This window comes from Hemitrygon akajei, chromosome 11 (genome assembly GCF_048418815.1).
Source record: "Hemitrygon akajei chromosome 11, sHemAka1.3, whole genome shotgun sequence".
Classification (NCBI taxonomy): Eukaryota; Metazoa; Chordata; class Chondrichthyes; order Myliobatiformes; family Dasyatidae; genus Hemitrygon; species Hemitrygon akajei.
In genome coordinates, this window is record NC_133134.1 from 153,418,443 (window position 1) to 153,441,509 (window position 23,067).

The 23,067-nt window shown below is 40.6% G+C and overlaps 1 protein-coding gene across 3 annotated transcripts in view; it reads right to left on the bottom strand.

The window, feature by feature from the left end:
- osbpl2b (oxysterol binding protein-like 2b) overlaps positions 1-23,067 on the bottom strand; it is a 91,575-nt gene that overhangs the window by 27,457 nt on the left and 41,051 nt on the right. For all 3 annotated transcript variants that reach the window (XM_073061960.1, XM_073061961.1, XM_073061962.1), the window contains exon 8: positions 12,014-12,121. In XM_073061960.1, the coding sequence (XP_072918061.1) occupies positions 12,014-12,121 (108 nt within the window). The remainder of the gene's footprint in view (positions 1-12,013; positions 12,122-23,067) is intronic.

Consider the following 23,067-nt stretch of genomic DNA (forward strand, 5'->3'; position numbering starts at 1 on the left):
TCATGTTTAGTTACCGTTCTATAGATTTGCTAAGTATGCCCACAGGAAAAAGAATCTCAGGCTAGTATGTGATGACATGTCTGTGCTTATTGGAGTATAAAAGTATAAACTTTAACTATGGTCAGTTATTTGCTATGCATATACTCAATTTAGTAGAATGAAATCTTAGGAATGTAGAAGACAATGGTGTGTTAATGAGAGGTCGCTAAAGAACTAAAGAAATGTAGATTAGAACATTGCTCGGTTCTTAGTTTATTATTTGCTATGAACAATGTACGTGCAGCACATGTAAAATGCAACTAGAGATTGCTATAAAAGCTGCTGTGTCCGAGGATCGGTGGGCAATCAGCGACTAGCTCAATGACTGTCTCAGCTTTGATTTGCAAATTAAAGTTTAACCCTTCTTGAAGAATCTTCTGCGTCTCTTGGTCATTTGTAAGGCACGAAAAACCACGACATAATTGGCGACCGCGGCAGGACCGGATAGAGACCCGCGGAAGGGAAACGGGAGATTGGGAACGCTTCCCGGTCCTCTAGGGACACCCACAAGGCTAACAGAATTAAGGGTGCACCCAAACAAAAGGAAAGCGCTTTTTGCGACAATTTGGACTAAGAATTCTGTTGGCTTTGGGGAGGTCTTGGAGTCTCAGAAGTGTGGAACCACTGCCAAAGGGTCTCTCTGATCCAAAGAATCTGGCAGAATTGGGGGTTAACAGAGGAGGCTCAGAGGATTGCTCAAGAACACTGCAGTGAGGGTAAGTACAAATAAGTTAATACGTTAAGAAAAAGTCCACGTGGTGGTGGTAAATCCCTGTGAGTACCACTTCGTATGAAACGAAGGGCGGAACGGGTGAGGTGTTAGAATAGAATTAGAGTAGAAAGTCCTCGTGGATACCGCCTTAAGAGATAAGGGTCTGAACGGGCGAGGTGTTAGACTAGGCGTAGAATTAGAGTACCGGTAAATTATAGGAAGAAAAAGTCCACGTGGTGTTAGACTAGGACTAGGTGTAGAATTAGAGTAAATAATATTATCCAGTAAACAAACTGTGAATCTCTGAAATACCTTAACAGAGAATAACATGACAGGTAAAGGAACAGCAGTAGAGATTCTGAGCAAAAAAATTCCCATTAGTTCAAAATGAGATCACAAAAACTTCAGAAAAATGGGAAAAAAGAACCAAAAACCTGGTCACAAAGTGGCCAAAAGAAGGAACATTTGATGTAAGTTTGTGCGAAGAAATGGAAGGACTACCGGTAATTAAAAATTACAAATCAAAAGATAAATCTAAGAAAAGACAGCAAAAAAGAGAACGAGAAATGGAAGTGCTAAAACTCTTCAGAACGGAGGAAGGCTGAGGAGGACAGGTAGAATATTGATTACAAGCGAGGAAGACACTAAGGTGCTGGAGAAACAGCCTGTTAAAGAGAGAGAAGGGTACGGTGAGAAGCTGGCTTCGGCTCCGTACCCGGATGCGAAAGAAACAGAAAAACCCCCTCCCTATAATGAGGAAGGAACCCCTAAGCAGTGTCCCCTGCTGACGGGAACAGTAAACATGCAGGGAGAAGTCCAAATTTGGGATAATGAGGAGGGAAAAAAAAACAATACGAGAAGGAAAAAGCGGCGATATGGCAGGAGATACAGGCAGAAAGGCTAAAGATAGAACAGGTACAGAGAGAAATGGAAGAAGGGATTGAACGGATGAAATACTTGAGAGGAAAAGGAATATGAGTAGTATCGATTATACCATAGAAATAAACAGACTAGAAAAGATGACTCATTGGAGGAGCAAGAGTTAAGTGGAGAGAGAGAGAGGATGTGAGAATTTGTGGGGAAGAGGTAGGAGGCAGAAGCCTAGAAGGAAAGAAGGAGGCAGTAGGGGAGCGACTTGCGGAAGTAGAGAGAGCGCCAGATAAGTTACTGAAAGGGGATTGCCAGGAGAGATGCGAAAAATATTCTAGGGGCCAACCAAGTATTGAATCAGGACAGAAAGGAAGGACTCCACAGGGAGACCGAGGGAAGAGCAGAATCCCGGAGACATTTGTGTGGGAGGCAGTAAAGACATACCCTGAGAAAGATGGGGAGTCAGGTGAGGAGGAAAGCCAGGGCAGGTGGGAAGGAGGAGGAAGAATGATGCCGTTGTTAGTTAAAGGATCAGGACAAGTGCAGTATATCCCTTGGGGATCCCAGGACCTAGAAGGGCTGAAAAACACTCTGCCCAATCTACATGAAGGAGCAGGGAAATGGATTAGAGCCTTTGAAGAAGAAACAGCGGGACGATTATTGGCTATGGGAGATTTGAAGGCACTGTTGATAAGGTTGATGGGAACCTCCGAATTTAACGAACTAATGGAAATGGCTGGCATAGTAAACTCGAACAACCCAAGAACTGATGGAGATGGGTTTGACAGAGTGAGGCAGAGGGTATGGCAGGCCCTCAGAAAGCTTTATCCACCCAAAGTGGACCCCAAAGCCTTAAAGGGGGATCCACTGGGAGACACCAAAAACCCAGCAGCCTACGTAGAAAACCAGTTGAAAAGGTGGAGACTGGAGACTGAGCAAGAGGTGAAGAATAGCTTATTTATGACTTCACTGTTCCGACATAGCATTTTGGGTGCAATGCCACCACAAGTAAAATCCAAACTGGAGGAGGTGGTTGGGCTAACGTCAAAGGCCCCACAAGAATTTAAAGACCACGTAGTCCATGCGGTTGAGAAATACCGGAAAGACAAACAAAGGTTGGCTGAGCAGCAGGAAGAGGCGCAAAGAAAGTTAATACAAATGCAGCTCGAAGAACTCAAAAAGAAGGAAAAAGAGAAAATCAAAAAGATGCTGCCAACAACCACCGGTTCGAGTACATCGAGCTGGACAAAGCACTGCTATATGGAGGGACCGATCATACTGTAAGACAAGGGCTGGAAAACCCCATGCCAATAATTAACTTTGAGGGAGCATTCCCACAAATGCTCTATCAGGAACAGACTAAATTCAGACAGCCCAGACAGGACTGGAAGTCCCAAGGAGGGGGACAGAGGAGCTATGGGCAAAGGAGACCAGTGAGAAGACAGTGGGAAAGAGAGGTAGAGAGATTGTGCTGGGAATGTAATCAGCCAGGTCACATGAGAAGAGAACTAAAGTTTAGCCAAGGACTAGCCCCCACAGGCCCAAGCGGACCTGTGAACCCCTATGCAAGGTACTGAGGGTGCCCCGAGAACTTGAGTGGGAAGGGACATTACCCAATGATAACAAGGGAGGCAGATGAGGAACCCATTGTTCAGGTTATGTCAGAAGGGCAACTGACACCAATGATGATAGATACTGGAGCCACGTACACTTGCGTACAGCCACAGTATGCCCTTCACCTTCCCATGTCAGGAAAGTTTATTAAGACAGTAGGGTTCTCGGGGAAAACACAGTTAACACAGTGCACGGCTCCAGTGCGGTTGAGAATGGGAAATAAAGAAATTGTTTTGCCGGTGCTAGTATTTAAAGGAACTCCGATTAATTTGTTAGGCAGAGATGCCTTGTTGAAACTGGAATTAAAATTAGAATGCACCAGAAATGGGCTGAGTGTGAAAAGAGCAGGGGCTCAATTGATAGTGCGAGAAGACAAGAAGGCTATTGTCTTTTGGATAGGAGACATCGCAGACCAGATTCAGGAAACCTGGGAAAAATGGAAAAAGGGCGTGCAGGCTATATTACCCAGGGCTGTAATGCCCAAATCTGAGCTACATTGTACAGTGATTTTTGACGAGACTCAGAACAGGGAGTTAGAGGAGAGATGGCATCTGGAGGCATGTACCCAGCAGCACCTGGAAGGGGAGGCTGTGATAATTGGAAAGCAAGGGGCAGCTTTACAAGTTAAGTGGAACACCTTTTTAGAAAAATGGTACAGGATACAGGAGGCGGCGCCCCACGTAACGTTGTTGGTAAATAAGGGATATCAGTCTAAAGACTTAGGACCTTTGGTTAAGAATGCTGAAACCATAACAGTGTGGAGGAAAATCACGCCAGTGGTGTGGATATCAGAAGACAACAATTGTATTAAAATAATGGTAAGTGTAGATATGGTAGGGACAGTGAGAGAGGTCGAAATAACTCCCCAACCACACATGCCCTTGCTGGGAAAGGAAAGAGGCCAGCAGAAAGATAAAAGGTTAGATGAGTTGCCATCTATTCCGTGGTCACAGCATGACACGGACGTAGGGAAAATAAAAACAGCTAGTCCGGTGGAAATAAGGCTGAAAAAAGGAGCAATTCCACCCAGGAGACCACAATACCCTCTAAGGCCAGAAGCGGAAGAGGGAATAGCGTCGACAGTGCAGGGGTTGCTTGAAATAGGAGTGCTTAAAAGAACAAACAGTCCATGCAATACCCCGTTGCTGCCGGTATTAAAAGCAGATAAATCTAAGTGGAGATTGGTGCATGATTTGCGAGCGGTAAACGATGTGGTAGAGGACTGGCCAGCGGTAGTCCCCAACCCACACACGCTTTTGACTAATGTTCCACCAGAAGCAAGTTACTTTTCAGTGATCGATTTGTGTTTGGCTTTCTTCAGCATTCCTCTGGCCGAGCAGTGTCAGTATTTGTTTGCATTTACTTAGAGGTGCTCGGTATACCTATACCAGAATGCCGCAAGGATTTAAACATTCACCACACATTTTTAATCAGGTATTGAAGGCAGACCTAGAGGGCATGCCATTGGAAAGTACATTGTTACAATATGTGGATGACCTGTTGATTTGCTCCCACAGCGAGGAACAGTGTAAGCAGGACACTATAACTCTGTTAGAGAAGCTAGCGCACGGAGGACATAAAGTATCCAAAAAGTAACTGCAATTCTGCACGCAGCAAGTGGAGTACTTAGGCAGGGTAATATCCAAGGGAGTGAAGGCGATAGCACCAGATCAGATTGAGGCAATAGCCAAGGCCCCAAAACCCCAGACTGTAGGGAAGTTGATGACATTTTTGGGAATGGCAGGGTACAGCTCAGATTGGATAGGAGAATATGCTGAGATTGTGGCACCTTTAAGAAAGATAATGAAAGAAGCAGGACATACAAATTTGAAGAACGGCTTACAGTGGAATGGAGAGGCGGAGATAGCTTTATACAGAGATGCACTACCAATAATATAGCCAATTTTGTCCCTTTAGACTATGAAGGAGAACCCCATGATTGTGTGGGGAAGACGATGGCATTTGCCAAATTGAGAGCAGGTTTACGGTCAGAACCACTAGAGGATATAGATAAAAAGGTTCTGTTCGTAGATGGCTCTTGTTATAGGGATTATGATGGAAATCACGCAGGATTCTCAGTGGTGCAGCAGGATCAGTCGAGCTATAAGATTATTAGGTTCTTTTTTTCTTAATTCCTTTACATTAATACTATGAGTTTGGGAGACTTTATATATTGATTAATACATATCTGATTGTTAATTAATCTATTAATTGTGTACTCTCAAATGTTTTGTACTTATATTTTACTTATGTTTTTCTTAAAAATTAATAAAAAGATTTGAAAAGAAAGATTATTAGGATGGAGTCCTGTCCCCAACCGTGTTCCGCCCAACTAGCAGAACTCAAAGCCCTGACAGCTGCGTGTGAAATGATGGAAGGTGAGAAAGTAGACATCTATACTGATTCAGCATATGCTCACGGAGTATGCCATTTGTTCGGGGCAGTGTGGAAGCAGAGAGGTTTTTAAAAAAGGGTAATGGAGATTCCATACAACATTGTCAGCAAATTCTAGACTTAATAAAAGCCATAATGAAACCTAAAGCATTGGCTATAGTAAAATGCCAGGCACACAAAAAGGGAAATGATGTAATAACAAAGGGAAATAAGCTGCGGATGAGGCAGCCAGAAAAGCGTCTGGGTGTACGTCAGCTGTCATTGCCCCCCAGGTAAGCCTAACTCCAGAACCTGACGTAAGGACCTAATTGAAATACAAGGTAAGGCAACTTTGGCAGAACAGACAATGTGGAGAAAAAGGGGGGCCAAGCAGAACCCGGAAGGCTTGTGGAGCACGGAAGACGGTTTGTTGGTAGCACCCACCCCTCTACTGACGATTCTGATTTCAGAAGCGCATGGGATGGACCATTGTGCAAGGGGGGAAGTGATAAGGAAAATAAAGGATGGTTTTTGGTCACCTTATTTACAGGCTTCAGTGGACTTTGTTTTGTCACAGTGCGAGGTATGCGCACAAAATAATGTTCGGAAGGGAATTACAACCCCAATAGGTCACATTCCTGTACCTGAAGGACCATTTAAACATTTAGTGATCGATTACTTAGACATGATAAAGACAGTGAGAGGGAAAAGATACATGCTGGTAGTAATTGATCGATTTAGCAGATGGGTGGAGGTGGTACCTTCAAGAGATCAAGGGGCAAAGACAGTGGTAAAATTCCTGACAAATGAAGTGATCCCAAGGTTTGGAATACCTACAGAAGTTAGCTCAGACAATGGTTCAGCTTTTATCCAGAAAGTGGTCAAACTGGTACTACAAGTGCTGAGGATAAAGCAAAGATTTGGATGTGTATACACCCTCAGTCGCAGGGCATGGTAGAGAGAATTAATGGAACCCTGAAAGCCAAACTAAACAAAATTTGTGCAGATACTAAACTTAATTGGGTCGATGCTTTACCGTTAGCATTGATGTGTTACCGCATGCAAACTAATCGAATAACATGCCTGACACCGCATGATATGCAGGCTGGAAAGCTATCATACCTGCGATAGGGGTAAGCAAAAATGTTGAATGGATAAACTATATATACTATAATCAACAGAGGTTCATCAACTACACCGATGATGCACTGGAGGCCTTAGGGCAACAGCTAGATGCAACTAGCAGGGTGGCGTGGCAAAACAGACAGGTACTAGATTGGCTTTTGGCAGAGAAAGGGGGTGTGTGTGTAATGTTTGGAGAACAATGCTGCACTTTCATACCGAACAATACTAGCCCAGAAGGGTCTTTCACCAGAGCAATGAATAAGTTAAAGAATCTGCGGACAGAGGTCAAACAGAATGCAGGGTTCGGACATCAGTTCTTTGATTGGTTAGAAAGTAGACTCGGAGGATGGGAGCATGGCTGACTAAAATAGCAGTAACTCAGTATTATATTGTTCTGCTGTGCTGTTTTCTTCCTTGTCTCAAATCTCTTGTAGTGCGTGCTGCAACCAAGCAATTTCCAATGCTCGTGGCAATTACTGAAGCAAGCTTAGTGGAGAAAGAAACACCGAACATGTATCGTTACAGCCTACAACACCTGCAGGATGAACAGGAGCAAAACGACAGTGTGGGAGTAGACTGTAAGGGCTTCTGAGTCTTTTTCCCTGTCTCAGATACATAGGGACAGGTTTTTGGCTCAGCGGCCCAGGGTAACAGGGAGAGACTACGTTGAGGTCTTGGCGCAGAAAATTATAGTTTAACCCGAGATTTGGGAATAAGTGCTTGAGTTTATTGGGGCTTTTGTGCGCAGACTCTTCGTCTTCCTTCTCTGTGTGAGACCCTCTGGGTCTCAAAGGGGGGATATATTGGAGTATAAAAGTATAAACTTTAACTATGGTCAGTTATTTGCTATGCATGTACTCAATTTAGTAGAATGAAATCTTAGGAATGTATAAGACAATGGTGTGTTAATGAGAGGTAGCTAAAGAACTAAAGAAATGTAGATTAGAACATTGCTCGGTTCTTAGTTTATTATTTGCTATGAACAATGTACGTGCAGCACGTGTAAAATGCAACTAGAGATTGCTATAAAAGCTGCTGTGTCCGAGGATCGGTGGGCAATCAGCGACTAGCTCAATGACTGTCTCAGCTTTGATTTGCAAATTAAAGTTTAACCCTTCTTGAAGAATCTTCTTGCGTCTCTTGGTCATTTGTAAGGCACGAAAAACCTCGACATAATCTGATAATAAATTTTACTTTGAACCAGGCATTGACAAGGCCACATTTGGCGTATTATGCCCGATACTACACACCCTGCTCTCCAAAGGGTACAATTAAACTGGAAAGAGTGGTGTAAGAGGCCTTAAGAAAGCATATAAAATCAGGAAGGCATAGATAATCCAAACATCTTTAAATTTTTGCCCCAGGGAAGTCAAACACTAGAGGGCACAGATGCAAAGTGAGATGCAGCTTTATAAAACTAGTTAGGCTGCATACGGCGTATGCATTCAGCTCTGGTTGCCTCATTATAGGAAGGATGTCAAGGCTTTGGAGAGAGTGCAGAAGAGGTTTATCAGGATGCTGCCTGGGTTAGAAGGCATATACTACAAGGAAAGGCAGATAACTGTGGATTATTTTCTTTTGGAGCGGTGGAGACTTAGGGTTGATCTGATAGAAACACAGAACAATACAGCACAATACAGGCCCTTCAGCCCACAAAGCTGTGCCAAACACGTCCTTACTTTCAAAATTACCTAGGGTTACCCATAGCCCTCTATTTTTCTAAGCTCCATGTACCTATCCAGGAGTCTCTTAAAAGACCCTATCGTATCCGCCTCCACCACCGTTGCTGGCAGCCCATTCCATGCAATCACCACTCTCTGCGTAAAAAACTTACCCCTGACATCTCTGTACCTACTTCCAAGCACGTTAAAACTTTGCCCTCTCACGAAAGCCATTTCAACCCTGTGTAAAAATCAAGTGGGGTCCGACCAGGGTCCTATATAGCTATAACATTACCTCTTGGCTCTTAAACTCAATCCCATGGTTTATGAAAGCCAATGCATCGTATGCCTTCTTAACCACAGAGTCAACTTGCATAGCAGCATTTGAGTGTCCTATGGACTCCGACCTCAAGATCCCTCTGATCCTCCACACTGCCAAGACTCTTACCATTAATACTGTATTCTGCCATCACATTTGACCTACCAAAATGAATCACCTCACATTTATCTAGGTTGAACTCCATCTGACACTTCTCAGCCCAGTTTTGCATCCTATCAATGTCCCGCTGTAAGATCTGACAGCCCTCCACACTATCCACAACACCCCCAACCTTTGAGTCATCAGCAAATTTACTAACCCATCCCTCCACTTCCTCATCCAGGTCATTTATAAAAATCACAAAGAGAAGGGGTCCCAGAACAGATCTCTGCAGTGCACCACTGGTCACTGGCCTCCATGCACAATATGACTCATCTACAACCACTCTTTGTCTTTTGTGGGCAAGCCAGTTCTGGATCCACAAAGCAATGTCCTCTTGGATCCTAAGCCTCCTTACTTTCTCAATAAGCCTTGCATGAGGTACCTTATCAAATGCCTTGCTGAAATCCATATACACTACATCTACTGCTCTATCTTTATCAATGTGTTTAGTCACATCCTCAAAAAATTTAATCAGGCTTGTAAGACATGACCTACTTTGAAAAAGCCATGCAGACTACTTCTAATCATATTATGCCTCTCCAAATGTTCCTAAATCCTGCCTTTCAGGATCTTCTCTATCAACTTACCAGCCACTGAAGTAAGACTCACTGGTCTGTAGTTTCCTGGGTTATCTATAAGGGAACAACATCTGCAACTCTCCAATCCTCCGAATGTCTCCCATCCCCGTTGATGATGCAGAGATCATCGGCAGAGGTATAGCAATCTCCTCCCTCTCCTCCCACAGTAGCCTGGAGTACATCTCATCCGGTCCCAGAGACTTAACCAACTTGATGCTTTCCAAAAGTTCTAGCACATCCTCTTTCTTAATATCTACATGATCAAGCTTTTCAATCCGCTGCAAGTCATCCCTACAATCGCCAAGATCCTTTTCCGTAGTGAACACTGAAGCAAAGTATTCATTACCTCAGCTATCTCTTCTGGTTCCATACACACTTTTCTACTGTCACACTTGATTGGTTCCTATTCTCTCAAGCCTTATCCTCTTGCTCTTCATATACTTGTAGAATGCCTTGGGGTTTTCTTTAATCCTGTCTGCCAAGGCCTTCTCATGGTCCCTCTGACCCTCCTAATTTCATTCTTAAACTCCTTCCTGCTAGCCTTATAATCTTCTAGATCTCTGTCATTACCTAGTTTTTTGAACCTTTCATAAGCTTTTCTTCTTGACTAGATTTTCAATAGCCTTTGCACACCATGGTTCCTATACCCTACCACCCTTTCCCTGTCTCATTGGAACATACCTATGCAGAATGCCACACAAATACCCTCTGAACATTTGCCACATTTCTGCTGTACATTTCCTTGAGAACATCTGTTCCCAATTTATACTTCCAAGTTCCTTCCAAGGATAAGGAGATGTACAGCGCAATTTTTAAATCAACAGAGTGGCAAGTGCATGGAAACATCTGGAGTGGTGGTGGAGACAATTACATTTGAGGTAATCAAGAGGTTCTTAAATAGGCACATGAATGTGCAAGAAATGGAAAGATACGGAGATCATGTCACAGAAGAGATTATTTTAGTTGGGTGTTTGATTATTAATTAAAATTAATTTGCGACGACATTGTGAGCCAAAGGACCTGTTCATGTTCTGTACTCTTCTATGTTCTAAGTACACTTAAGAGGGAAATTAGGCAGACAGTCTTAAAGCACATTAAAGTGCATAAACCCCCAGGGCCTGAAAGGTGGCCATGTTGATTGCTCAAGAGGTTAGAGAAATTAGAGAAATTGAAGCCTCAGCAACTGACATTATTTCTGATGCTTTCCCTTCCTAATCATTAATTTTCCTGCAGTCAAATGACTTGTTTAAAAGAGGTTTAATTGAACTGGGTCTTCAACATTTAATACAAGCACATTAGCTACCACCCAGATCTAAACTTACGGCCAAAAGGCTCCTTCATCCCTCAATAATCCTTCCAACTGCTACTACAAGTCATAGCCAAATCAATTAACTTTTCTCCAGTTGTAAGATTTGACACTGCCTGAATCAGTATATGTCAATGACAGAACAAATACATTAAGAGACTAGAACAACTGGATTGTTCTCCATAAATAAGGTAAATGGAGGATATGATGGGTTAAGTAATTTCTTTTCATAGAAAGGGAAACTATTCTAACTGAAGAAAAACAACATTACTGGAAAAGATAGATTTAAAGTCATAGGGAAAAGACTGAGAAATGAGGTTCAACAGGATGCTACAGTATGGATGTCACTTGTTGAAAAGTACATTAAACAAAATTTCAAAAAGGGGGGTAGGAAGAAAACCCAGGAGCCCAGAGAAGAATGAAACCACTTAAAACTCTTTCATAGCACAATGAACCTAACAGACTTGCCACAATACAGTTGTTTACAAGTTATAATTGATGTTGGTTAAAAAGCCACTTCTCTATTTTGTGGTGATCCATGATTATCCAAATTAAAGCAGAGATCCATGATCACAAAGCTAATGATAGCCAGTGTGGCAATACCTTAGTCAGACTATCTTTTCAATTAATGCACATGACTGATTAATGAGGCAAAGCAAACTTGAAGCTCAGATTGGGAAGCATCATCGTAAATGGAAAATAATGAATTTCACCGTGTGCATACTGAATGAAGATCAATGAGTAGCAAAAATAGCACTCGGTAATCTATAAATTCTAGGTGCTGTGAATATTAAGCAGGTGCATTTCTGAAAATTTTAATTATTTTTAAAAAGCTATCTACTGAAGACTTTCACAATTCTAACAATAGCAAATCTCAAAATTATCTGAAGGAGCTAACCATTTAATGGCAGTAAGAATTACCTCCAGACAAATAACATGAAGAACAGAAAAATAAAACACTATTCCTGAAGGAATTAAAACAACATTGCTCAAGATAATCAGCAGGTCTGGCAGTTTCATATTAAAAATAAGTGCAAAACCAGAAATTTTCCCCCTGCTAATGTAGGCTCCAAATCAGATTTATTATTACTGACTTATATGATTTGAAATTTGTTGTTTTGTGACAGTACAAAGACATAAAATTACTATAGGTTACAAATGTAGTGCAAAAAGGAATGATGTGGTGTTAAGAAGGCTGAAATGCTTTATTTACAATTTCCAATAGCTGCAGTACTACTAACTCACTAAGCTTACCTGTGATTCATAATTTCTACAGTTCCATATTGTTCTATCCACAGTTTGCCAATTATTACATTATGTACACAACATGAAGGATTTGTCCAACTATAGGCCTCGTTATGCCTGTAAATGAAAAGCAAGTAAGTGTGGTTTGTTCTAAAAATAGGAGAAGGTACTCTCATACATTCATGATAATCACATGTACACAGATGAGCAATGCACGTAACTCCACAAACTGCAGGATAAGGACAAAGATATCTTAAGCTTATTTAAAAGAGGTACTTAACATGTTTATAATTACATAGGCTCACTCATGGAATTAAATGCAACGATATTTTGAAAGGATCCAAAAATGATGCCTATAATTTCTGACAATTAAACATAACATTTATTATATGGATCAGTTGGTGTAGGCAAATTATCAAATTTCTTCCTGCATCTTAAATAACAGATACAGAAAACATAAAATATGCCCGCAAGTTTGCCAAACAGCATTACTTAGTTCTAAAAGACAAACAATAATAGGGAGGATAACAAATGCCTAAATATAGGATTACAGTCCCGTGAGCGAGGATTCATGAAACTTAGGGAGGAACAATGCCAAAGGATGTTGTTTAATTTTCTGACATTTAATCTCCAGCTAAAGCTAAAGAGACAGAACTGTAAAACAAAGAGGGTATACCATGAGATAGCATACATAAATAAGGAAAGCATCCTAAGTACTGGCCTCGTGATTAATGGTTGGAATATCTTACTGCTGAATATGGTGGTATCACCTTTAAACTTGTAAACAAAGTTAGAGCAGAATCTGGCCATGCAAATGTGAATGTATATGAAGTAAGGGTTAGGGACACAGCTTGCGGGGCACCAATGTTGTGAATTATCACAGTGGAGGTGGCATTACCTATCCTTACCAATAGTGGTCCACTGATCAGGACGTCAAGGATCCTTTTGCTAAAAGGTGGTGATTAGTCCTTGGTCTAGGAGTTTAGTGATGAGTTTGTTTGAAATTATGGTTTGAAGACTGTGGTATAGTTATTAAAAAGGACTCTGACGTAGGTGTCTTTCATATCCAGATGTACCAGAGATGAATGTAGGAGATAATGTTGCTATGGACCTTTTTCAGTGGTAGGCAAATTGCAGCAGGTTAGAGTTGCCTAGGTGGCTGGAGTTGAACTGTGCCATGACCAGTCTCTCAAATCTCTTCATGATGATGGATATCAGAGCCATTGGGCAGCTGTCAATAAGGCAAATTACTTTAATTTTCTTTGGCACTGAGATATTTACAGTCTTAATGCAGGCAAAAACTTCAAATTGGTTTAGGGAGAAGTTAAAGATAACTGCGAGTACTCCTGCTGGCTGGCCCAGATAGGATCTGAAGATTTGAGACAGCCAGTTTCAATAGATTCACTCTCAGGAAGGTTAATCTGACGTCTGTAATAGTGACTGTGGGTATTGATGCATCAGAGACTGTTGAGGCAGGAGGCGACATTGTTCTGTTCAAAAGATGCATTCATGTATTGAACTCATCAAGGAGGGATGATTGACTTATTTTTATAGCCTATTATAGCATTCAAGTCTTGCCACAAATGACAGCTGGACTCCATTTTGGTCTGGGATAATCTCTTGGCACTTCTATGAGCTTTATGAAGATAATACCCAGATTTCCTATATAGGTCAGGCAAACCTGATTTGCCTGCCTCAGACCTAGACTTCAGTAGGGACTGCATATCTCTGTTTCAGCAGAAACCTGGATTGATCTCTCTGGTATGCAATGGTCTACAGACTTGCTGAAGAAGTCTGTGCCCACAGTGTCATATTCATTTAGATTAGCTACTGAATCTTTGTATGTGGATCAGTCTACCGACCGGAAGCTTTAGTGTAGAAGCTCATCTATTTCCTTAGGTCAAAATTGTACAACTTTCTGGTTGTTGTTATTTGTAAACAGGGAGGAGGAACCCAACCCAATCTGATTTCCCCAATGTCCAGGTGGAGGATGGATGATAGGGACCCTTCAAAGTTTTTGTAACAGTGGTCAAAGGTTTTTGTACCCCTGGCGGAAAAGATGTGCTTATTGTATTTTAGTAGTCGATTCTTCAAGTCAGCCTGGTTGAAGACCCCAGCTACTAAAGATAACCCATTTGAAGTCCCCAGCATTTATCATCTTTATAGCCTTACCTTTCAAAGTAAGTGTAGGCAATTAGATCCTTGGGAATTATTGGCTTTCAGTCTCACTAACTTCAGATTTAAAATAAAAAGTACTACTTTCCTTCAGTTTCAATGCATGCTTTGTTCTCAGGTACTTCCAGTAAATATTTTGTGCATCTTCTTTCATAAAGGAGTTTCTTAATTCCTCTGTTGTTTACTTATTCCCAAGTCATTGTTGATCATTTTATTAAATTCCTTTTGAGATGCCAACTAGGCAGATGTATACTCGTTTAGAAATTCTTTGGACTTCCGGTAAGATGGCGATTGTTTAGCTGCTCCGAACTTTTGTTCCGTTACTGTCGCTACCTTTGCACTAAATGTCTCCATTTTTTAAACCTTAGTTAGGAATTATTTCGGTAACTCTTACTTGCCTGTGAATATATCTAATTTACAATGTCTAGCAAGAGTTCTAAATCCGGGAGAAAAGAAGCTATGACCCCGTCGGACGAGACGCTGGTTGCGCTGGGAAAGCTCCGAGACGAAATCTTAAAGGAATTTAAAACCGCTTTCAAACAGTTAGAAGACAAACTGGATCGGATCAACGATAAAGTGGACAAACATGCTGAACACTTATCTCGCATCGATTCAACTTCTGAAGATTTAGAAAGTCGTGTTCGATACTTGGAGACTCTCTGTTCCAGCTTAGAGGAAAACTCTAATAAACTTCTTTCCAAAATGGTGGATCTCGAAAATCGTAGCAGACGCTGCAACATCAGAATTCTGGGATTACCAGAGGCGACTGAAAAGGGACCAACCATGAAGTTTTTCACCAAGTTTCTCTGTGAGTTATTCGGGAAAGATTTGCTTCCGAAGCCGCCCGAGCTCGAACGGGCACACAGGGTTTATGTTCCCCTCGGAACTCTGGGCTCCCGTCCGCGACCAGTAGTCTTGTGTTTCCATCAATACCAGGTAAAACACAGTCTGATTGTGGAAGCATGTCGCAGAGGTTCTTTTTCTTTCCAGGATACAACCATTCGCTTTGTGGAAGATTTTGCACCCCAGACCTTAAAGATGCGCGCTGAGTTTAAAGGTGTAATGAAAGTGCTTTTTGATCGTGGTTTCAAACCTTCCCTTCGTAACCCTGCTGATCTACGAATCAAGCTTAATACCGGGGAATTCAAGTGGTTCAAATCAGCATAGGAAGCTGAAGCGTTTGTGGCAAGTCTTCCGGCTATCCAGTCATCCTCGGAATCTGATCGGACCTCCTAAAGTAGTGGATAAGTACTCCTCGTAATAAAATTACTTTCTCTGGACTCGGAATTCACTTGAATCACTCAGACATTATTCATTGAAACTTTAAGGGCTGTTGACAATCTCTCCCGGGATTTGGTGTGTGTGTAACCTATTTTTATTCTTGTATAACTTTACCTACAGAGTTCTACAACTAATTCTAACTTGTTTTGGAGGTTCGAAGTCTTTAGTGAAGGCCTCCCTGTTTGTCGGTTCACAGTTCAACTGCTGATTTATATTTCCTTTGCTTTAAATATTTATTTATTTTATCTTTTTCTTTTCTTCACCCCTTTTTTCTAATCTCTGAATTTTTCTCTCCTTTCTCTGTAAATGGTTGATAAATACTCGTCCTGAATTTATAATTCTCCCCTTCTTCTTCTTTTTTCTTTTTCCTTCTTACCTTTTTTTTTCCCTTTCTCTTACTTTATTCTTCTATAATTTTTCGTGGGTAGGTTAGTTTTGGTTTTCTTCCGATTTTCTCTATTAAGTTGTATATTTCTGCAGAAGGTGTTCTAATCTGTAGTTATGTTTTCTAGTGCATAAACTAGTTATTATTTGCTATAATATTTATACGGAACTGTTGTTAATGACACAGATCTGGAAGTTGTATTTGGGTTAATTTTTTTGGTAGAGCTAGCTACTTGTTTTGGTAGCCGTCTAGTTTTGGGTTGTGTGGATGGGGTGGGTTTTCCAGCTCCAACATCTCTTTATTGCTTAGGACATGTTTATATTTTGACCTTACGAATCTATGTTTACATCTCTGCTCCCAGACTGCTATTGTACTGCTTGATTTTTTATATGCCTGCTGCCTTTTATGCATTAGTAATTGATAATGGCTAGTGCACTTAAATTCGTCAGCTGGAATGTAAAGGGACTGAACCACCCTGTTAAAAGGAGGAAGGTATTCTCACATATTAAACAACTCAAAGCTGACATTGCTTTCCTCCAAGAAACTCATATTCGTTGTTTTGATAACTCCCGGCTTCTGTCAAAGTGGGCGGGTCAGCATTTTCATTCATCCTTTGCCGCTAAAGCTAGGGGAGTTTCCATTCTTATTAACTCAAATATTCCTTTTGAACTCCATAATAAAATATCTGATACAAATGGCCGTTTTATTATTGTTTCTGGTAAACTATATAACACTAAAGTTGCACTAGCAAACCTGTATGCCCCCAACTTTGATGATGTTAACTTTTCTGAACGTTTTTTTTCCTCACTACCAGACCTAAACTCATACTCTCTTATATTGGGTGGTGACTTCAACTGTTGGTTGGATCCTAAACTGGACCGATCGTCCTCTGTTACCAGATCACCTACTAAATCTGCCTTAGCTATTCAATCGTTTCTCTCTAATTTTGGTATCTCTGATATATGGCGTTTCCTCCATCCTACGGAGAGAGATTATTCTTTTTTCTCACATGTTCATCATACCTTCACTAGAATTGACTATTTCTTACTCGATAACCAACTTATCCCATTTGCCCACTCTTGTGACTATCAGAGTATACTGATCTCTGACCATGCCCCAATTACCCTCTCTCTGAACTTTCCTGGTCTCCCTCAGAGGAACAAACACTGGCGGTTCGATTCAACTTTACTATCGGATGATGATTTCGTAAAATTTATTAAGGACCAGATAACCTTTTATTTTAACACTAATACATCACCTGAAGTGCCATCCCAGATTGTCTGGGATGCCATGAAAGCATATCTGAGGGGTCAAATAATCTCTTACACAGCAAATCTCAATAGAAGATCCCGTGCAGATCGATCAGACCTCATTAACCAGATTAAAGATTTGGATCAAATATATGCCCAAACTAAGAACCCTGAATTATACAAGAAGCGCGTTGAACTCCAAACTAAATTTAACCTTCTGTCCACTCAACCTGTCGAACCCCAACTTCTCGAAAGCAAGAGCCGCTTTTACATTCATGGGGATAAGTCTGGTAAATTCCTAGCCAATCAGCTGAGGCATTCCAAAGCCAAACAACATATTACAAAGATCCGGAAGGAGAACGGAGACTTTACATCGGATCATTTAGAAATTAATGACGCATTTAAAAAATTTTATTCTCGGCTTTATTCCTCTGAATCCCTGAATGACAATATCTCTGTGGATCAATTTTTACAGAATCTGAATATCCCCTCACTTTCATCTGATTTCAAAGCCAAACTCAATGCGCCTATATCACCAGAAGAAATATCTTTTGCAATTTCTGCACTGTCCTCAGGGAAATCTCCTGGACCTGATGGGTTCCCTGTGGAATTTTATAAATCATTCTCCTCACTTCTTTCTCCTCAGTTACTTTCAGTATTATCTGACTCGTTTAATTATGGCAAATTGCCACCCTCTTTCAATGAGGCATCTATTATTCTTCTTTTAAAAAAGGGCAAAGACCCAACAGAGTGTTCCTCGTACAGGCCGATCTCTCTGCTCAATGTTGATGTAAAGATCTTAGCTAAAGTGTTGGCTCATAGATTAGAAACCGTTATTCCCTCCATTATCTCTGATGACCAAACAGGCTTTATTAAAAACCGTCTCCCTTTTTTTAACATTCGGCGTCTATTTAATATTTTATACTCAGTTCCAACTGGGACTCCTGAATGTGTTATCTCCCTTGATGCGGAGAAAGCATTTGACTGTATAGAGTGGAACTACCTTTTTGCAGTCTTAGAAAAATTTGACCTTGACTAAAGTTTCATCTCTTGGATCCAATTGCTGTACCTGTGTCCTACTGCTTCTGTTCTAACTAATTTTCAGAAATCCCAAGTACCGTAGATTCCGGACTACAGAGCGCACCTGATTAAAAGCCGCTGGCTCTAATTTTAGAAATAAAATCAATTTTTTACTTGTACAGGCCGCACCGGATTTTAGGCCGCACCGGATTTTCGGCCGCAGGTGTCCCACGTTGTAATATGAGATATTTACACAGAAAGATATTACACGTGAGGATTTTTTAACTTTTAATTAAATCCATATGGTAACATAAACAAATACATATTGCAAATGCTTTTTTTCGAACCGTGCCTGTAACGCGGCTACTTTTAAATATACGTTGCGTATACTTCTTTACTGAACAACATTCCAATATCTCCTAACGACTGGTAAAAAATATATATACTGCAGCCTACCAGGAAAAGTTATTGATCGCCTTTAACTTAAAAGCAGCGTTTTCGCTCCGCCGCTCGCCCCCCTCCTTCCCGTTTATCGCAAACCGGTATCCCACAAGACGCGGCGAAACCGGGTGTGACGTCATAGCATCCCGCGATGTAGTACAGAAAACAAATATAGTTAAAACAGTTCTAACTTTAACTAACAAATGAATTACTAAGCGAAAATATTATAAACTAAATAACTGCCATAAAGGCAGCACAATGCTTTTCTTCGAGTGTTTTCCATGTTGATGAGGGTGAGTACAAATGACTGATTTACAATAATTTAATTGTAAAAGTGCGCTTGATTTATCGTACAATTTCATTGGACCTCTGTGAACTACTCATCAATCTTATTGGTCTACTGTTACGAGGCAAAATGTTTTTGGCGGCATGAAAAAAAACCATGTATTAGCCGCTCCGTATTAAAGGCCGCAGAGTTCAAAGCTGTTCAAAATGTGGGAAAAAAGTAGCGGCTTAAAATCCGGAATCTACGGTATTTAGTCTCAAACGTGGCACCCGTCAGGGATGCCCCTTAAGTCCCTTTCTCTTTGATTTGGCTACAGAACCTCTGGCGATAGCATTTCAAAATTGTCCTGAATTGACCGGGATTTGGAGAGGGGGTGTTGAGCATAAAGTTTCTCTCTATGCTGATGACTTATTACTCTTTCTCTCAAATCCATCTACATCCTTACCTCTAATGTTTTCACTTCTTGACCAGTTAGCCAGATCTCTGGCTATAAACTCAACTTACATAAGAGTGAACTTTTCCCAATTAATAAAGAAGCACAAGAACTAACATTTCGTGATCTCCCTTTTAAAGTAGTCCATAATCAATTTACTTATCTTGGAATTACAGTCACAAGGAAGTTTAAAGATCTCTTTCGTGAAAACTTTGTCAATCTTTCATATGCTATAAAACAGAGTCTGGTACAATGGTCACCTCTATCTATGTCCTTGGTAGGTCGTATTAATGTTGTTAAAATGTATGTTCTCCCCAAATTTTTATACTTATTTCAAACTATCCCAATTTTTATTCCTAAATCTTTTTTTGATTCCTTAGACTGTATTATTTTGTCATATCTGTGGCAGAATAAGCGCTCTAGAATTAATAAAATCCACCTCCAAAAATCTAAAAAAGAGGGTGGCATGGCTTTACCTAACTTTCGCTTATATTACTGGGCAGCTAATATACGTTGTGCTGCCTTCTGGTCTTTCTTCCACGGTCAACCCGAGTGCCCTAACTGGGTGGCAGTGGAGTTGAGCTCCACTAAAGAATTATCTATATCTGCACTTCTTGGCTCTGCACTCCCTAGCAGTCTGCCCAGATCAATAGCTAATCCTCTGGTTAGACACACTTTGCGTATATGGGCTCAGTTCAGGAAATGCTATGGTTTCCAGGGGTTTTCCGTTTCTAGCCCAGTCGCACATAATCACCTTTTTTTACCTACTACGTACGATTCAGCATTCCATGTTTGGTACAGGAAGGGCATTAGACATTTTGAAGATCTCTTCATTGATAATTGCTTCGCTTCTTTTCAGCAGCTCTCCGTTAAGTTCAACCTGCCTAACGCTCACTTTTTCAGATATCTCCAAATCCGACACTTTACTGCTCCTTTAATTCCTAACTTTCCTGAAATGCCTGCGAAAAATGCTATGGACCTATTTCTTTCCATTAATCCACTAGGTAAAGGTTTAATTTCAATTATCCGAGATAAACTAGCAGCCTTACGACGGGCCCCTGTGGATGAAATTAAAATGGCCTGGGAGCAGGATTTAAATATCTCCTTATCCGAGGAGAGCTGGGACTCAGTTCTCAAATCGGTTAACTCAACCTCCCTTTGTGCTCGCCATTGCCTCTTACAGTTTAAGATTGTTCATAGAGCCCATATGTCTAAATCTAAACTATCTCGATTCTACCCTGGCATTAGTCCGCACTGTGATAAATGCAAGAGGGGCGTGGCCTCTCTCATCCACATGTACTGGTTCTGTCCTAGTTTGGAGAAATTCTGGAAAGATGTCTTCACTACATTATCGGGTATTCTGAATCAGCACCTAGAACCTAACCCCTTAATTGCTCTGTTCGGTTTTTGGGGCGAGACAGATTTATGTCTGGGTCCGACCAAATGCCAAATACTATCCTTTGCCTCTCTCCTGGCAAGACGCTTGATCCTCCTTAGATGGAGAGATGTTGCCCCGCCCACTCATGCGCAATGGCTTAACGACATTATGGCCTGCTTGGACCTCGAAAAAATTCATTATTCAGTTCTTAATTCGGATCTAAAGTTCCATAAGGTCTGGGGACCTTTTATCAAGTACTTTCATAACCTTCCTCTTGACTAGGGTTTTTTTTTCTTTTTTTTCTTCTTTTTGGTCCCTTGCTTTCAGCTCCCTTTTTTTTTTCTGGTAGTAGGCATTATTACCCTCTGTTACTAAGTGTATTCACAGTCTGGGAGTTTGACTGTCCGGACTTATACTCTTTATACTGTGTGGTGGTTGGTCTGGAGTTGTTGTTGTTTTTTTCTTGTGTTGTGGGGCTTGGGGAGGACACTAAGCTTACTTGTCTTTAATTTAGGTGCCTTTTTGTTAAATTCTCTTCCTTTGTAGCATATTGTTATTGTATGCTTAATCTTGCACTGTATTAATGCTCCCAATTGGGATTTGGGGTTTTTAATTTTGTAAAATGTTTTGAAAAACTAATAAAAAAAAATTTTTTTTTAAAAAGAAGAAATTCTTTAACATACAGAGAGATACAATAATCCATTGCTACAACTGCATCATTAACTGCATTCAACATAAATCCACTTCTTAAGAAATGAATACCACAAAAAGCTTAAAGCCCAAAGCCCTTAATGCTTTCTGCGCTGTGTCATCATGGAATGTGCAAGAAAATTAACAGTTAAATCCAAGAGTGAATCCAATCAGATTTGGCACTGTTAAAGTCATTCAATTAATGTTAGAAGCCCTAAGGGAGTAAAATACAGAAAATTTACTTGAGTTGGGTTTCCAAAATCATGTTCAGACCTGCTCTGGTGAGCCCAGTGAAGATGCCCCATTACATCATGCCTCAGAAGAATTCTGACAAACAGTGTAACATAGGAAATTGTATGCTTGGGTCTGTTCCAGGTACAGAAAATACCTATCAACTTACACATGTTCAACTTTCAACTAAAGTGCTCAGTTAAACTTTCAGATTGGCAGAGGGAGTTCAGTCTGGAAATGACTATCATACACTATTCAGTAGAGGTGGTGATGGTGCCACAGAAGTAAATATTCACAGCAAATAGTTTGTCATAATCTTTTGAATGTTAAGGATCAGCAAATCCTGCTGAATAATAGAAGGACTTATACATTTCTTCTTCATGTATTAGGCAAATTGAGGTAAACACCATATCCAGGGAAACACAAGCATGCAACAGTGGAATCCTGTGAGATTTATTATGGCATTGTTATTTGCAATTTTGTAAATAGGGCAGAAGAGGAGGTGTATCTACAGATACTGGTATATGCTACTGAGAAGTAGCACTAGGTGTCTTAAGGAGGTCATAATAATAAACAAACTCCAGGACTTTACTTTTGAAATGATTAGAAATAAAAAGCCACTAAGTATCCTACCCAGCAATCTTTTTCAATTGCCCTCTTTGAAGTTGGTCAGCAACTTTCACTTAAAACACGTGAAGTATTTGTTTTAAATTTATGACAATTTAAACACATAGAAGCACTACAAAACATTTAGCAAAAATTCACAGAAATTTACCTCCTCCCCCTCCCGCCTTTTGTAGTTTATTTCCTCTCCATTGAAAGGAAAGAAATGATAAAATTGCATCAAGTCCAGTGTGGCACAAGTTCAGGGAACATTTTTCCAATTCTGAATGTGGGAAACTGCAAGTATTGATGCTCCAATACTGTACAGCAAAGTTCATAGTGACAATGGTAAGAATTTTCACATTACTGCACACTATTGCAGGAAAATACAGGACAATCACAGCAGTAGAGAAATAGCAGCAGTTTTACACAGAAATCATGAAAATTTACACAATTTAGAATCATAAAGCACAAAGATGATTATATCTGAGTAAACTGAAACAATTTAAATTATAAGTTAATCAGTATTTTACTGTTGTCAATTGTACAAGGTGCCCTGCATCAGATCACAAGACAACAGTCTCTAAATGACCATCCAAGCACAGTCAAGATTGCAGCAGATAGGTATATTGCCTGAACTGTGCTTTCCATGGATCCCTGTATCCCAAAAGAGCTGAATTATGAAAAAAAAAACCTGCTTATCTGGAATTCTGTATCTGGATAAAAGAGTTAAAAAAGTTAATCTTGCCTAAGGTTATTAGAATCGGTATTTTAACTCCAACTGAATTCTTTATAACAGAGGATCCCAACCTGAGGTCCACTGATCCCTTGGTTAATGGTAGGGGTCCAAGGCATTAAAAAAAGGTTGGAAACCTGTGCTTTATAGGCAA